We start from the raw sequence: 17,676 nt of genomic DNA, 5'->3' as shown, positions 1-17,676 counted from the left end.
AGCTGGGAAGAGCCATGGCAGACACAGGAAAGAGGTGAGTAGAGTCATGGCAGACACAGGAAAGAGCTGGGTAGAGCCATGGCAGACACAGGAAAGAGCTGGGTAGAGCCATGGCAGACACAGGAAAGAGGTGGGTAGAGCCATGGCAGACACAGGAAAGAGCTGGGTAGAGCCATGGCAGACACAGGAAAGAGGTGGGTAGAGTCATGGCAGACACAGGAAAGAGCTGGGTAGAGCCATGGCAGACACAGGAAAGAGGTGGGTAGAGTCATGGCAGACACAGGAAAGAGGTGGGTGTAGAGCCATGGCAGACACAGGGAAGAGCTGGGTAGAGCCATGGCAGACACTGGGAAGAGCTGGGTAGAGCCATGGCAGACACAGGAAAGAACTGGGTAGAGCCATGGCAGACACTGGGAAGAGCTGGGTAGAGCCATGGCAGACACAGGGAAGAGCAGGGTAGAGCCATGGCAGACACAGGAAAGAGCTGGGTAGAGCCATGGCAGACACAGGGAAGAGCTGGGTAGAGCAATGGCAGACACAGGAAAGAGCTGGGTAGAGCCATGGCAGACACAGGAAAGAGCTGGGTAGAGCCATGGCAGACACAGGAAAGAGCTGGGTAGAGCAATGGCAGACACAGGAAAGAGCTGGGTAGAGCCATGGCAGACACAGGGAAGAGCTGGGTAGAGCTATGGCAGATACAGGAAAGAGCTGGGTAGAGCCATGGCAGACACTGGGAAGAGCTGGCTAGAGCCATGGCAGACACTGGGAAGAGCTGGGTAGAGCCATGGCAGACACAGGAAAGAGCTGGGTAGAGCAATGGCAGACACAGGAAAGAGCTGGATAGAGCCATGGCAGATACAGGAAAGAGCTGGGTAGAGCCATGGCAGACACTGGGAAGAGCTGGGTAGAGCCATGGCAGACACAGGAAAGAGCTGGGTAGAGCAATGGCAGACACAGGAAAGAGCTGGGTAGAGCCATGGCAGATACAGGAAAGAGCTGGGTAGAGCCATGGCAGACACTGGGAAGAGCTGGGTAGAGCCATGGCAGACACAGGAAAGAGCTGGGTAGAGCAATGGCAGACACAGGAAAGAGCTGGATAGAGCCATGGCAGACATAGGGAAGAGCTGGGTAGAGCAATGGCAGACACAGGGAAGAGCTGGGTAGAGCCATGGCAGACACAGGGAAGAGCTGGGTAGAGCAATGGCAGACACAGGGAAGAGCTGGGTAGAGCAATGGCAGAGACAGGAAAGAGCTGGATGGAGTGCTTGCCTCTTGCACTCTTTTCAGTCAGACACACTCCAAATAGAAACACAGGCTTGTCTCCCTTTGGAGTCCTGTTTGGTAGTGCACCAAAGACTGGTCTGTACTTCCCACAGGAGCTGCAAATGCAACACGGTTCTAGGACAGCCTATGTCCAGGCCTTGCAGGAAAACCTTAATGTGGTGCATAAACATGTGTTCTCATCCATTCCAGATCCTAATGAAAGTGCAGATGTGTGTGGGGAAGGTGACTTGATGGACAGACTTGACTGGAAGTAGGAGGGATGTATGCACTACAGACGGAGATTGGTAATGACAGAAAGGTGACAGCAGGGAAAGACAGAAAAGGGAGTGCAGTACCGAAATTTGACCACAAGATGGCAGGGGGGAGTGTAGTTCAGGACTTAACATCAGCTTATGGCTACAGAAACTGCTTAGTCATGATGGACGGGGAGATAGGAACCCAGAAGGGAAATTCCCAGTGAGAGAGGGGATAAATAGGACTGGTTGGGGTTCCAGAGGCTAGGCTAGTCCCGGGAGGAGCTCAACAGAGGAGGACTCAGGACAGAAGACGGAGAACGGTAAAGAGCTCGACCAGGGAACTAACAAGAGAAGACAGTCAGGGCGGTGGCCCTGACATGACATACCGCAGGACAGACGAGGCCCCCGGGGGTACCGATAGGACGACGACCTCGGGCAGGTGAAGCGCTGGCAGTAGATTGGTCTAGGACAGCCCCAGCGAAAGATCCGCAAGGGTCATCACGACTAAAGGAAAGGTGAAAGGTACCCGGGCCTGGAAACGAGGAGCTGTAAAGGAACTGCGGGGCATGGCTATGGTCGTCAGGAGGACGGCCAATAAAATCGGACCTGTTACAACTGAAATCTGCCTCCGTCTCATCTTTGCATCGTCTGGTCGCGGTAAGCAGTGGACCACCCCCCAATCCGGCCCCCTACCACATGTGTATCAGCTGAATCCAGGTGATTGGGTGGTTATACGGAGACACGTGAGAAGGAGCCTGGACCCACGATTTGATGGCCCCTTCCAAGTCCAGCTGACCACATCCACTTCAGTAAAGCTTGAGGGAAAGCCCACCTGGATCCACGCCAGTCACTGCAAGAAGGTCCTGTCAACAGCAGAATGACTGTTCTCCTCATCACCTTGCTGGCAGTGACAGGGTTACTGCACTCTACAGAGACACAGGACAAACTCTTAAATGCTGATTGGGACAACAAACCTATTCGGCATCATGCTCTTCTCATAAAGGACATGGAACCCGAAAGACTGTTGGATCTGTACACACAGCCCAGTATCTGCGAGGACTATGCCGTACTTGGCCTTACCTCTGCAGCCATGGGAGGTATTAACCCCACACTGCATACATAATGAGACTTGGACTCAATCTAGATTTTGGGGAAAAGATGTTCCCCGTGATACATCTGCCTCATTGGCTATAATCGGATGGGCCACTAATCCCTGGTTTCATGGTAGATCAGAGGTAGGGTATCACGCTGATCTGATTACATATGGTAGATCCAGGGCTGCCACTAGGAATTTCGGGGCCCCATACTGGCAAAATTTTCGGGGCCCCTTGAAACTCCGCCCAGGCTCCACCCAGCCCTGTCTCCACCCCTCGAACCTTCCAAAGTCCCACCACTCTCTCTTGGAACAACTCCACTTCTGCACCATGTCCTCACAAATCACACATTAACAGTTCCCATCACCACATACATAGCCAGCAGCTTTTGTTTTGGCCAAAAGATTTTTTAATCCGCCACCACGACAAAGTAGACTCTTTTGGTCGGGCCCTACTCTACTGTAACTTACTAAACATTTGCTAAAATATCCAATACAATTTCGGAATATTTTTATTTATTTTTCCATTTTTAAAAATTACCAATAATGCCAGAAACAAGGGACAAATACCACCGGACCATGACCAGTCACCATATTACCACCACATGGTGAACTAAAATCCCATATACAAGGAACAAATACCATCACGCCATGACCAGACCACATTTTACCACCACATAGTGACCGGGGCCCCACTCCGGGCCCACTCTGCTCATCAGGCCCCATCCAGTAAGGGCAGTAATGCCCTGATAGCGGCCCTGCTTAGGTCAGTGGGTTTGGGAAGGATACTTATATTATAAAGTTTTTGGTAATATTAGGAATTATTAAGGTATATAAAAGAATTGTCCAGCTGAAAAAAGTGTATGGCCGGGGTCACACGAGTGATGATTCTCTCATGTGAGAGAATCAGCTTAATTATACTACTGACACTCAGCTCAAACTCTCATCCAAGTGTCATCTGATTCTCTTGCATGAAATAATCGGAGCACATTGAGAAGACAGGGAACTTAATTTCTCCATCTTCTCCATTGTCTGAGGTCGTGGATTCAGACTGCACTCAGCTGACAGCTGAGTGCAGCCTGATGTTTCACACGCATCCATAGATTTCAATGGGTCCGTGTGATCCGAATTCCAAAGCCACTCACGGCGTGCTGCAGATTATTTTTCCACAGACGAATTCGGTCTGTAGAAAAAATCACAGATCTGCGATGCCCCATAGTATAACACTGTGCTGAGTGTTATGCAGTAAAACATCACATAGCGCTCAGCCGTGTTATACGCTTGTGTGAGCGAGGACTGAGAGCCTTCATTCCCCTGCAGATCTTCTCTCATCAGCCTCTCATGCTGGAGTCCGGCCTCAGTTACTTTTCTGTAATACTGTGGAATTTTTGCAGACTTTTAGGGTCTGTGCACACGTTGCGGATTCTGCTGCGGATTTTTCCACACAAATTTCACTGAATCCGCCAGTAAAATGACCTGCGTTTTACCTGAGGATTTTCTGCAGATTTTGTGCAGATTTCCACAGCGTTTTTACACTTGTGGATTCCTATAATAAAAGATGTGTAAAAATGCTGCGGATCAGCCAAAGAATTGACATGCTGCAGATTTAGAGCCGCAGCATGTGCACAACAGTTTTGGTTTTAGATAGCCTTTTGGGCTATGCGCACACGTAGTGAAACGTGCTGCGGATTTTTCTGTGCGGATTTGGAAAAATCCACAGGTCAAAAGTCCTGTGGTTTACCTGTGGATTAGCCCTGCGGTTTCACACCTCACAATGGAGAAGGTGTGAAACCACTGCGGATTCCGCACAAAGAATTGACATGCTGCGGATTTGAACCCGCGGAAAAATCCGCAGCATGCACACAGCGTTTTTCATTTTCCATTGAAAACAATGGTACTGTACGACGCAGCTTAGCTGCGGTTCCAGAGCCAAAACCCCTGCGGATCCGCAGCAGAATCCGCAACCTGTGCACATGGCCTAAGGGTACAACGCAGCAGAATCTGCAATGTGTGCATATACCCTAACACAGTGGTCCCCAACCTTTTTTGCACCAGGGACCGGTTTCAAGCAAGACCATTCTTCCATGGCCCGGCAGGGCGGGGATGGAGGTGTGGCAGGGGCGGGGCTTTGGTCATAAGGGGGCGGGGCTATGGACACGGTTGTAGTGTAGCAGTGCATACTTATAATTAAATAACATTTATAATGTGACTCAACTCACCATAGGTTTTGAATGAGTGCTCCATCACCCCCTTCTCCCCATCATTGCCTTCACCCCTTCACTCCCCTCTCCCCATCATTGCCTTCACCCCATCACTCCCTTCTCCCCATCATTGCCTTCACCCCATCACTCCCCTCTCCCCATCATTGCCTTCACCCCATCACTCCCTTCTCCCCATCATTGCCTTCAGCCCATCACTCCCCTCTCCCCATCATTGCCTTCACCCCATCACTCCCTTCTCCCCATCATTGCCTTCAGCCCATCACTCCCCTCTCCCCATCATTGCCTTCACCCCATCACTCCCCTCTCCCCATCATTGCCTTCACCCCATCACTCCCTTCTCCCCATCATTGCCTTCAGCCCATCACTCCCCTCTCCCCATCATTGCCTTCACCCCATCACTCCCTTCTCCCCATCATTGCCTTCAGCCCATCACTCCCCTCTTCCCATCATTGCCTTCACCCCATCACTCCCCTCTCCCCATCATTGCCTTCACCCCATCACTCCCTTCTCCCCATCATTGCCTTCAGCCCATCACTCCCCTCTCCCCATCATTGCCTTCACCCCATCACTCCCTTCTCCCCATCATTGCCTTCACCCCATCACTCCCCTCTCCCCATCATTGCCTTCACCCCATCACTGCCGTCTCTCCATCACTCCCCTCATGGCCTTCTCCTCATGTCCCCATCTCCTCCAGGGCCAGGCTACACAAACACAGACCAACACACACACACACACACACATATTATACCTACACACAGACACAGACACCACCTCTCTCCTCTCACCTGCCCGCCGCCCGCGCTTCCTCGCTCTGACACAGCGGCCGCGCTCTCCTCTCTGTGTCAGTCAGAGACAGGAAGCGCGGGCGGCGGGCAGGAAGCTGGACGGGTCCTTGCAGCTCCGCTCCTGCTATTCCCTCTTGCAGGCAGCGGAGCTGCTTGAATCGCTCCCTGCCGCCGCTACACACGCCGCCCCAGCCCCCGCTACGCCACTGACCGCCCCTGGCTCCCCTTGTGTCCGCGGACCGGCAAGGGCACTGCAGCGGCCCGGTGCTGGGCCGCGGACCGGCGGTTGGGGACCCCTGCCCTAACATATGCTGTGTTTGTGATTATAGTGTGTGGTTGTGTTACATAACATCTCTGGGAGATGCTATAAATCCTGATGAGCAGTGTCCTGGCCCCCTGTCCCCTCCAGAGAAGGATAAGGCTGCTGTGCCCCCTCTGCCCCTGACAGGACACCACAGCTCCATTCTGAAGACTGAAGTTTTTTTACATAAGATTAGAGAGTAAATGCAGGGAATCCTGAGAGGGGGCTGCTGTGTCCTGTCAGGGGGCAGGCTGTGCTCAGCGGTCTTATGCTTCTCTGTAGGAGGTGAGGGGGGCACTCAGCTCTGCTGTTATCTTGGTCTATAGCTGATACAGGCAGGGGTCAGACTCAGGACATAGCAGCGTCCTTCCTTGGTGAGCGGCTGCTGTGCTGATAGTGTGACTGACGCTGTCACTGAGCACACAGCCCACTCACTGAGGATCCATCTGCTACAGGGACTGGACTAGATCCTGGCAAGACACTGGCCATACAACACAGGCTCAGACACTCACCGGGGGACTGAGGGCTGCACTGCTGCTCAGTGACTCACTCCAGACTGTGTGATGGGAGAATACTATATCTGCACTGCACTAAGCCCGCGCTCAGCCAGGATTAGTTGCTGGAAAGTCCCACCCTCGTGTTGCTCAGCACTGGCTGCCTCTCCCAGCTGTCTGTCACAGTGACTCCTGCTCCCTCCACACACACAGAACGCCGGTTTATGAAAATTCTGAGCATGGGGCCCCTCCAGCTCCCGGGGCCCCTTACACCAGTAAGGCTAGTAATGCCCTGATGGCGGCCCTGGGTAGATCAGAGGTAGGATATCACGCTGACCCAATTACATATGGTAGATCAGAGGTAGGGTATCACGCTGACCCGATTACATATGGTAGATCAGAGGTAGGGTATCACACTGACATGATTACATATGGTAGATCAGAGGTAGGATATCACGCTGACCCGATTACATATGGTAGATCAGAGGTAGGATATCACACTGATCTGATTACATATGGTAGATCAGAGGTAGGATATCACGCTGACCCGATTACATATGGTAGATCAGAGGTAGAATATCACGCTGATCCGATTACATATGGTAGATCAGAGGTAGGATATCACGCTGACCTGATTACATATGGTAGATCAGAGGTAGGATATCACGCTGACATGATTACATATGGTAGATCAGAGGTAGGGTATCACACTGATCTGATTACATATGGTAGATCAGAGGTAGGATATCACGCTGACCCGATTACATATGGTAGATCAGAGGTAGAATATCACGCTGACCTGATTACATATGGTAGATCAGAGGTAGGATATCACGCTGACCTGATTACATATGGTAGATCAGAGGTAGGGTATCACGCTGACCCGATTACATATGGTAGATCAGAGGTAGGATATCACGCTGACCCCATTACATATGGTAGATCAGAGGTAGGATATCACGCTGACCCCATTACATATGGTAGATCAGAGGTAGGATATCACGCTGACCCGATTACATATGGTAGATCAGAGGTAGGGTATCAGGCTGACCCGATTACATATGGTAGATCAGAGGTAGGGTATCACACTGATCTGATTACATATGGTAGATCAGAGGTAGGATATCACGCTGACCCGATTACATATGGTAGATCAGAGGTAGAATATCACGCTGACCTGATTACATATGGTAGATCAGAGGTAGGATATCACGCTGACCCGATTACATATGGTAGATCAGAGGTAGAATATCACGCTGACCCGATTACATATGGTAGATCAGAGGTAGGATATCACGCTGACCCGATTACATATGGTAGATCAGAGGTAGGATATCACGCTGACCCGATTACATATGGTAGATCAGAGGTAGGGTATCAGGCTGACCCGATTACATATGGTAGATCAGAGGTAGGATATCACGCTGACCCGATTACATATGGTAGATCAGAGGTAGGATATCACGCTGACCCGATTACATATGGTAGATCAGAGGTAGGATATCACACTGACATGATTACATATGGTAGATCAGAGGTAGGATATCACGCTGACCCGATTACATATGGTAGATCAGAGGTAGGGTATCACACTGACCCGATTACATATGGTAGATCAGAGTTAGGATATCACGCTGACCCGATTACATATGGTAGATCAGAGGTAGGATATCACGCTGACCTGATTACATATGGTAGATCAGAGGTAGAATATCACGCTGACCTGATTACATATGGTAGATCAGAGGTAGAATATCACGCTGACCCGATTACATATGGTAGATCAGAGGTAGAATATCACACTGACATGATTACATATGGTAGATCAGAGGTAGGATATCACGCTGACCCGATTACATATGGTAGATCAGAGGTAGGATATCACGCTGACCTGATTACATATGGTAGATCAGAGGTAGAATATCACGCTGACCTGATTACATATGGTAGATCAGAGGTAGGGTATCACGCTGACCTGATTACATATGGTAGATCAGAGGTAGGGTATCACGCTGATCTGATTACATATGGTAGATCAGAGGTAGGGTATCACGCTGACCCGATTACATATGGTAGATCAGAGGTAGGATATCACGCTGACCCGATTACATATGGTAGATCAGAGGTAGGATATCACACTGATCTGATTACATATGGTAGATCAGAGGTAGGATATCACGCTGATCTGATTACATATGGTAGATCAGAGGTAGGATATCACGCTGACCTGATTACATATGGTAGATCAGAGGTAGGATATCACGCTGATCTGATTACATATGGTAGATCAGAGGTAGGATATCACGCTGACCTGATTACATATGGTAGATCAGAGGTAGGATATCACGCTGACCCGATTACATATGGTAGATCAGAGGTAGGATATCACGCTGACCTGATTACATATGGTAGATCAGAGGTAGGATATCACGCTGATCTGATTACATATGGTAGATCAGAGGTAGGATATCACGCTGACCTGATTACATATGGTAGATCAGAGGTAGGATATCACGCTGACCTGATTACATATGGTAGATCAGAGGTAGGATATCACGCTGATCTGATTACATATGGTAGATCAGAGGTAGGATATCACGCTGATCTGATTACATATGGTAGATCAGAGGTAGGATATCACGCTGATCTGATTACATATGGTAGATCAGAGGTAGGGTATCACGCTGACCCGATTACATATGGTAGATCAGAGGTAGGATATCACGCTGACCTGATTACATATGGTAGATCAGAGGTAGGATATCACGCTGACCTGATTACATATGGTAGATCAGAGGTAGGGTATCACGCTGACCTGATTACATATGGTAGATCAGAGGTAGGATATCACGCTGACCCGATTACATATGGTAGATCAGAGGTAGGGTATCACGCTGACCCGATTACATATGGTAGATCAGAGGTAGAATATCACGCTGACCTGATTACATATGGTAGATCAGAGGTAGGGTATCACGCTGATCTGATTACATATGGTAGATCAGAGGTAGGATATCACGCTGACCTGATTACATATGGTAGATCAGAGGTAGGATATCACGCTGACCTGATTACATATGGTAGATCAGAGGTAGGGTATCACGCTGACCCGATTACATATGGTAGATCAGAGGTAGGATATCACGCTGACCTGATTACATATGGTAGATCAGAGGTAGGGTATCACGCTGACCTGATTACATATGGTAGATCAGAGGTAGGATATCACGCTGACCCGATTACATATGGTAGATCAGAGGTAGGATATCACGCTGACCCGATTACATATGGTAGATCAGAGGTAGGGTATCACGCTGACCCGATTACATATGGTAGATCAGAGGTAGAATATCACGCTGACCTGATTACATATGGTAGATCAGAGGTAGGGTATCACGCTGATCTGATTACATATGGTAGATCAGAGGTAGGGTATCACGCTGACCTGATTACATATGGTAGATCAGAGGTAGGATATCACGCTGACCCGATTACATATGGTAGATCAGAGGTAGGATATCTCTCTGACCCCATTACATATGGTACTTTTTAGATAACCCTTTTGCACCCAATGTATCTTCATAGGGTCTTTAAGGGAGAGGAAGGGACAGTTGCCGATGAGTGGGCTCGCCACTGCGCAGGATTGAGGGTCCAACCTCCGCTAGTAGGCAGGGAGACAGTAGTAACACACTAGTGATTGCTTTCTCCCTCCTTCCTTTGTGGTTGACGTTCTTGGTGTTGGGGTGACATTTATGGTGTTATTATACATATTTTCAGTTTTATAAGAGGTATATATAATTTGGTATTATTCGGTGAATTTGGCTTTTCTTTGGGAGCTAACATTTGATGTACGGTGATTCAGCGGTTGGGCCCCACTCTTATATTTTGTCCTCTAGAGAGTGATCACCATGATGAAGTGACGCCGTGCACTGTAACTGGCGCCGTGCACTGTAACTGGCGCATACAGTTTATGTCAGGGAACTATACTGTCAGAAATGGCGTCTCCATCTCCATGGTCGTCTCCTGATATTAAAAAGGTCCACATGGCAGTAGTTTAGCTACCGGAGGGAAGGGTGGACAGAGGATGCGGTCGCCACCCCGGCCCACCAGGAGCTACGCTACCCTTAACTGTATCTGTGTACGCAGCACTGTTCAGTAGACGTCTACCCCTTCCCAGCTACAGACCTCCAGGGAGGCTCATATTAGCCTCTTCTCCACTGCAGACCACCAAGGATGCTGACATTAACCCCTTTCCTGCTACAGACCATATCACTGAAGCCATGGAGGTTTGGGGAAGCTAGGATTGTGACCCTCCGCTCACATGATCCCCATGGATATGTTAGGAGAATCCAGGTTGGGACCATCCGGTCACCTGGCTCCATGTAAATGTTCAATCACGTACTTCAATGGACTGTCATCTTCCTAAGCTTTTGTTCCCTCCTTTCTGTGTGCATGCCACAGTTGGGGGTAGTCGGCCCTGGAAGCCCCAGAATCACAGCTGCTGTGATCCCGGTGAGTCACCGGAAGGGTGACGCTCTGTAATTTGCGCCATCTTGGGATATTTTGCTGGGACCGTTCTATATGTTATTGTCTATTTTGCAGTTTAATAAAGTATTGCCCCATTGTTTTACCATCACCCTCTGTTGTCTGAGTAGCGTTACGCCCATGGTAATCGGAGAGTGGGCTTTAGGTGGGATGAGCCCTGGTCCATGTGCCAGACGACAACTAGAGCACCCGCTGACCCCTGTGTCGCCACACTGACATTGACGACTTCCCTGCTACAGACCACCAGGAACGCTGACATTAACCCCTTTCCAACTACAGACCACCAGGGATGTGGACGTTAGCCCATTCCCAGCTCTAGACTACCAGCAGTAACCCCACAATCAGTGTAAATCACGACCCCATCCCCCATGATCACTCACCTCCCGCACAGGAGGAACAATGGGACAAGACCTAACTAACATGCAGGAGGCCGATCGGCCATATGGAATCTGGTACTTGTAGTGCACACCATAAACTCCCATTCATTCCTCTGAGAGGCGCCATATCAGTCAGGAGATACCGCATTTATTCAGATGGAGGATACAGCGCACAAATAATACAGCTCATTATAACTGCCAGGAACGCAGGTTGTCAGACGCTTCTCATCGTGCATTAGTCGTTTTGAATAGTTTTCTTCTAGATGTCAGCGATTTGTGGCCACCACCCCCTGAGCGCCCGTGGCACATGGCCAGGAGTGGTGGGGTGTGATGCTCTGCGGAGAAGCCGCCACCGGGTACATGTGGCTGAGGAGACTGCGATAATATTGAAATATGTAACAGGCGTTTACTCATATGACATTTAGGAATTGTGTCGCGCTCGTCTCTGCAGATTCCTCCTGGACACTTTAATGAAATGATCCTGAAAACAAGGAAAAATATCATTAAAATAAGAAAGTGCAACTATGGGAAAAAAAGAGGATATAGGGGAAAGGAGGAGAGGGGATGAGTAAGAGGAGAGAGGATGATGAGGACAGAGAAGGGGAGGAGATGAGGAAGAGGAGGGGAGGACATGAGGAAGAGAGGGACAGAAGAGAGGATGAAGAGGAGAGAGGAATAAGAGGAGAGGGGATGAGGAAGAAAAAGAGAGGAGGGGAGGAGATGAGGAAGAAAGGTAGAGGAGGAGAGAGGAATAAGAGGAGATGAGGAAGAGAAAGAGAGGAGAAGAGAGGAGATGAGGAAGAGAGGAGGAGGAGAGAGAAGGGGATGAGATCAGGAAGAAAGAGAGAGGAGGGGAGGAGATGACAAAAAGGGAGAGGATGAAGAGAAGTATAAGAGGAGAGAGAAGGGGAGGAGATGAAAAAGGAGGAGGAGGAGAGAGCAGGAAGAGGAGAGTGGAATAAGGGGAGATGAGGAAGAGAAGGAGAGGAGAAGAAATGGGAAAGAGAGAGGAGGGGAGGAGATGAGGATGAGAGGGGGAGAAGGAGGAAAGAGGAGGGGAGGAGATTAGGAAGAGAGGGAGAGGATGAAGAGGAGAGAGGAGATGAGGAAGAGAGGAAGATGAGAAAGAATAAAAAGGAGAGAGGAGGAGAGGAGATGATTACGAGAGAGAGGAGAGAGGAGAAGAGGGGAGGAAATGATGGAGAGGGGAGGGGGAGGGGAAAAAGGAGAGATGAGATGAGTAAGGGGAGAGGAGAAAGAGAGGAGAGGAGTGGAGGAGATGAGGAATAGTGGGGGAGGAGGAAGAGAAGAGAGGAGGGGAAGAGATGAGGATGAGAGGGAGAGGATTAGAAGACAAAGAGAGGGAGAGGAGGGGAGGAGATAGGAAAGAGAGATAGAGGAGAGAGGATGAAGAGGAGAGAGGAATAAGAAGAGAGAGAACAGAAGAGAGGAAGAAGAGGAGAGAGGAGGGGTGGAGGTGAGGAAGAGATGGAGAGGATAAGAGGAGGAAGAGGAGAGGAGGAGGAGATGAGGAGAAACAAGGAAGAAGAGGGGAGGAGATGAGGAAGAGAGGGAGAGGAGTGGAGGAAATGATGAAGCGTGGGACAGGAGTAAATCAGGAAGAAAGGTAGAGGAGGAGAGAGTAGGGGAGGAGATGAGGAAGAGCAGGAGAGGAGGATATGAGGGAGAAGGAGAGGAGATGAGGGAGAGAGGAGATAAGAAAGATAGGGAGAGGAGAGAGAATGAAGAGGAGAAGAATAAGAGGAGAGGGAAGAGGAGGAGAAGAGGAAGAGAGGAGCAAATGAGAGAGAAAGAGGAGGAGAGAATATGAAGAGGAGAGAGGAAGAAGAGGAGAGGGGAGAAGAGGAAGAGATGGAGAGGAAAAGAGAAGAGGAAGAGGAAAGGAGGAGATGAAGAGGAGAAATGAAGAAAAGGAGAGCGGAGGGGTCAAGATGAGGAAAAGAGGGAGAGGAGTAAGAGAGGAAGAGGAGTGGAGGAAATGAGGAAGAGTAGGAAAGGAGGAAGAGGAGAGAGCAGAGGAGGAGATCAGGAAGAAAGGGAGGAGAGAGAGGAGTAAGAGGAGAGAGGACGGGTGCAGAGGAGGAAGAGAGGAAGAGAAGGAGAGAGGATGAAGAGGAGAGCGGAGGGGTGAAGATGAGAGAGGAGTAAGAGCTGGATAAGAGGAAGAAGAAAGAGAGACAGAGGAGGAGAGCTTGAGAGAGGAGGAGAGAGAACAAAAAAGAGGAGGAGAGAGAGGAGATGAAAATGAAAGTGGAGATATTAGAGTGAGAGACAGAGGGGAGTGCAAGAAAGAGGAGGACAGAAAGGAGGAGAGAAAAAGGAGAGGGAAGAGCGAAAAAGGAGGAGAGAGGGGAGAGAGTTAGAGGGGGAAGAGAGGAAGATGAGGAGAAAGTGGAGAGAGGAGGAAGAGGAGGAGAAAGAGCACAGGAGGAAAAGGTAAAAGAGTAAAAGAATAAAGAGAAGAAAGAAGAGTAGGTGAAAGAGACGGGAGAATGGAGAGATGGAGAAACAGGGTAGAGATAACGTGAAATAGGAAAAAGATGGAAGAGGAGAAGAGTAGGGATAACACAGAGGAGGAATAGGAAGAGAAAGAAAGAAGAGGAGAAAGAGGAAAGAGATGGAAAAAGAGGAGAAAGAGGAAGAAGGAAGAATAGGGAAAAGGAGGAAGAAGAGAAATGAGGAGAAAGATGAAAAAGAAGGAAGAGGAGAAGTAAAAAGAGCACAAAGAGAAGTAAAAGTTACACAGACCGTGCAACACACAACATATGTCCAACACCCCTTAGCAGCTATCGTTCAGTATATCCACATAAATATAATATAGGTATCACTAACCACACAATCATTAGGCAATTACTAAGGCTTTTTATCAAATCGTGCAAAAATTATCCCCTTATTTCTGGAGACAAAACAGTTCCTATGTTTTCAATGTGAAGACTTTCTGACTTGTTTTCACCAAGCCTTTTAATAATTAGCTCTAGTTTCAGAATGGTTTCGTACTGTCTAGCACTATAAAGCACACTGGGCAGCCACGAGACGAGTGACTGTGCAGTGACGGCAGCAGAAGTAGCACCATAGAGATGACAGGCAAAGAAAAGCTTGGCAGTTTAGGGCCAGCAATGACCACTCCGGCAGCAGCAGAACTTCAGTCTAGATGACATGATGGACAGTGAGTACCGCAGATGACCAGTAGAGTGTGGTCCATCGGCACTGGTGGCAGCAGAATAGTGTAGATGCCAGTCAATGGTTAGGCAGGCAGATGAGATGACTGAATCTGTTTGCTGAATTCGCCAGGTTGTCGCAATGGCAGAAAAAAAAAATCTGGACCATCATGTCTAATATACTGTGGGTGCTGCTTCTGTGGCGCCCTGTGTCTTTATCACCACAAAAGGGTTAAATTTAAATATGTACTGTTTTGTATGTGTCTTCTGAGCAATGGGAGTTGCGCTTTCTCTGCTAGAGACCACAACACACACACACAATTTGCCGCACTCCCTTACTTGTCTGAAGCTTAGAGCTTTGCAGACATACCCTAACTGGGAGGGGGAGGGGCCGAGTTGTTGTTTTCAGTGAAGAAGAAGGGAAAATAATGCTTGGAAGCCATGTTAAGACATGTGCTCGATCCAGGAGTACAGCTAAAGAAACAACAGGGAACCAGCCCCTAGACCATCCATGCTTTCAGAGCAGGGTGGTAAGCTGAAAGACTGTGTGGGATTATACAACCAGCAGAGAAGTGTTTTCCCTCGGAAATACTGCAATAACCTAGGATCAGTGAAGGATGGTGCAAGTGGGAACTTGAGCTGCTTCACAAAGGATTCAAGCTGCAAGTTGCTGAAGGAGAAATACAGAGTGAGTAGAGGCAATACTGGGAAGTTCTAAACTCCGGGAAGCCTTGGTCCCAGAAGGGATTAGAATAGCAGGAAGCATACACTGAGTCACAGCAGGGAAATATAACTCCCATTCTCCAGAGCAGACTGTAACCTGGTGAGAGTTGTAACATCTCCTCTGAACTGCACCTGAACTGCAGTAAATGATAACGTGACTTTCCTTGTCTCCTGCCTTATTACTCCGTGCCTTCTACTTGCATCACAATCTCTGGGGGTCTGCCTGATTGGAGAGGGTTTAACATTTGCACTGCCATCACCATCTACCCCCCCAGGGATCATCTGCAGTGTTGGTTATACTACAGTCGAACACTCCAACTGGCATCACAAATCACTACATAAACTTTATCCCCATCCAATTCAACCCCTTTTACATGACCGCCTGGGATTACAGACCGGGTCACTGCCACTGTGACATTTCCCATTGAAGTTAACGGGCCCAGTGCCAAGTATCCCACGGCCTCTGGGGCGCATCACTTCCTCGGCCACTTGCAGCCCTAACACTGGCAAGGGCATGAAACGCTGTGTGGATCACAGAGGGTTCTGCTGTCAGTTAGTCATGTGGATGGCTCACATTTGCCCGGCGACCTCTTTGCAGGCCAATCAGCAGAGCTTTTTTTTTACCCATTTTTCATCACATTAGTGACTCTTATTATTTTGTCTGCTCTATTATACATATGTTTCTTGGATACATTGACGATCTCCAGACGGATTCTGTTCTGTTTCTTTTCCCTCTATCATCTTGCCCGCACCGCAGCTTTTCTTCATCATTTCACTCTGCGCTTTTTATGTGTCTTTTACGTTTGTCTCCATTTTTACATAAGCTTTATCCTCCGCATTTATTTAGTATCTTGTCTCTTTAATCTTGTGCACATTGTACTCTGATATGAAGTGATCTCTTTTTATTTTCTTGCTTTATGGCCGTGACTGAGGTCCACAGATGACTGATCACTGGCCATTATACACACTGGAGCCATCAGCTGACACTTCTGTAAAATTACATTTGATTTTCGGTTTGCATCTCTTGGAGAGCCATGGCTATTTTCTTTTACTCTTCTGGCCACCATGACCACTGCCTTTCTCAAGTTTGTATTTTTCTGAAAGAAATCTTGACCTTTTAAACTCAGGCCATTTACTATGGTTGCAGTGTGGGTTATTCTGCATAACTGTAAGGTAGCAGGAATAATCCAGTTATTATCACTCACGACAATTCCAAGTTGCGGATAACAATGCGAGACGAGCGGGGCGAGAAGTGGGACAACGACAACTCGAGACGAGTGGGGACAGTGTCATGGTTCCACCCTTCAGGGTGTCTTGGATGCAGTTACTGACAGCTCGGCCGTCCAATCCGGTACAGGGGCGTGCTGAGCTGTCAGTGTGTTGCTTGACAGTTCAACCAGCCAATCTGCGACTGGGAGGTGGTAGCTGTATCAGGTGTTCACTATCACGGGTAATTGCAATGGCTACTTATCTGAGCAGCTTCTCCCAGACGTACATTCATTTTGTGAGGTTTGCTCTCTCCTGTGCCTTGTGCTCTGTCTGCTTGATGTATTGCCTGACTTTGGACTTTGTTCTGACCATCTGCCTGTTTAACCCCTTAAGTTCTGATCTGTTAACCTCCCGGTACTCTGATCTCGGAACGTTACCTGACTACACTTTTGTCTCTTCCTTCTTTATGACATACCCTCATGGCTTATGACCTTGGACTCCCTGACAACTCCAACTCATGGCTTGGCCATGAGAAGTGACTAGCGTCATACTACGTCTGGCCGCTACATTTTCTTTTTCGCTAGTATGGATCCTTTTCACACGCTTTGTGACCAGGTGGCGAATTTGATGCAGACGACTCAGGATCTGGCGGAGGATTGCCAGAGTCTGGAATGTTCGCAATATCAGTTGCAGGGTCAGATAAATAACTTGATGAAGACCTCCCATAGCCCCCTACTGCCGGCAGTGGCTGTGACGTCAGTACCCTCTGATGTTCAGTTGGTCTCTCCCGAACCTGTTATAACCCGCCCTGATAAATTTTCGGGAGAGAAAGACCAGTTTAGGTAATTCAGGGAGAGATGTAAGTTATTTTTTACACTGCGCCCCTGGTCATCAATGGAGGCGCTTCAGCGGGTGGGAATAATCATGTCACTTCTGCGAGGGGGTCCTCAGACCTGGGCATTTTCTTTATCCCCACAAGCCACAGAAAGGTTTTCTGTTGATGCCTTTTTTTGACAGTTTAGGTCTGATATATGACGAACATGGCAGAATCCAGGTTGCGGAGCCTAAGATCATGAACCTGGCACAGGGGGGTAGCGCAGAAGAGGACTACTGTACTGAGTTCCGGCAGTGGTCCACAGAAGTTCTATGGAATAATGCTGCTCTCAGGTGCCAGTTCCAAAGAGGCCTTTCCGAGACACTCAAGGACGCTCTGGTCCTCCATGATGCC

General features: G+C 48.8%; 1 protein-coding gene across 2 annotated transcripts in view; it reads right to left on the bottom strand.

Annotated features, from left to right (window-relative positions):
• Positions 1 to 11,465: 11,465 nt before the first annotated feature.
• The window catches only part of LOC141078052 (phospholipid scramblase 2-like), an 88,410-nt gene continuing 82,199 nt past the window's right edge, over positions 11,466 to 17,676 (bottom strand). For both annotated transcript variants that reach the window (XM_073564858.1, XM_073564857.1), the window contains one exon: positions 11,466 to 11,818. In XM_073564858.1, the coding sequence (XP_073420959.1) occupies positions 11,759 to 11,818 (60 nt within the window). In that variant the 3' untranslated portion in view covers positions 11,466 to 11,758. The remainder of the gene's footprint in view (positions 11,819 to 17,676) is intronic.

The sequence above is a fragment of the Dendrobates tinctorius genome, unplaced genomic scaffold (genome assembly GCF_039654945.1).
Source record: "Dendrobates tinctorius isolate UK_male_01 unplaced genomic scaffold, ASM3965494v1 ptg000495l, whole genome shotgun sequence".
Classification (NCBI taxonomy): domain Eukaryota; kingdom Metazoa; phylum Chordata; class Amphibia; order Anura; family Dendrobatidae; genus Dendrobates; species Dendrobates tinctorius.
Note: the sequence above shows the minus strand (reverse complement) of the source record. Positions and strands in the feature narration are given on the sequence as shown.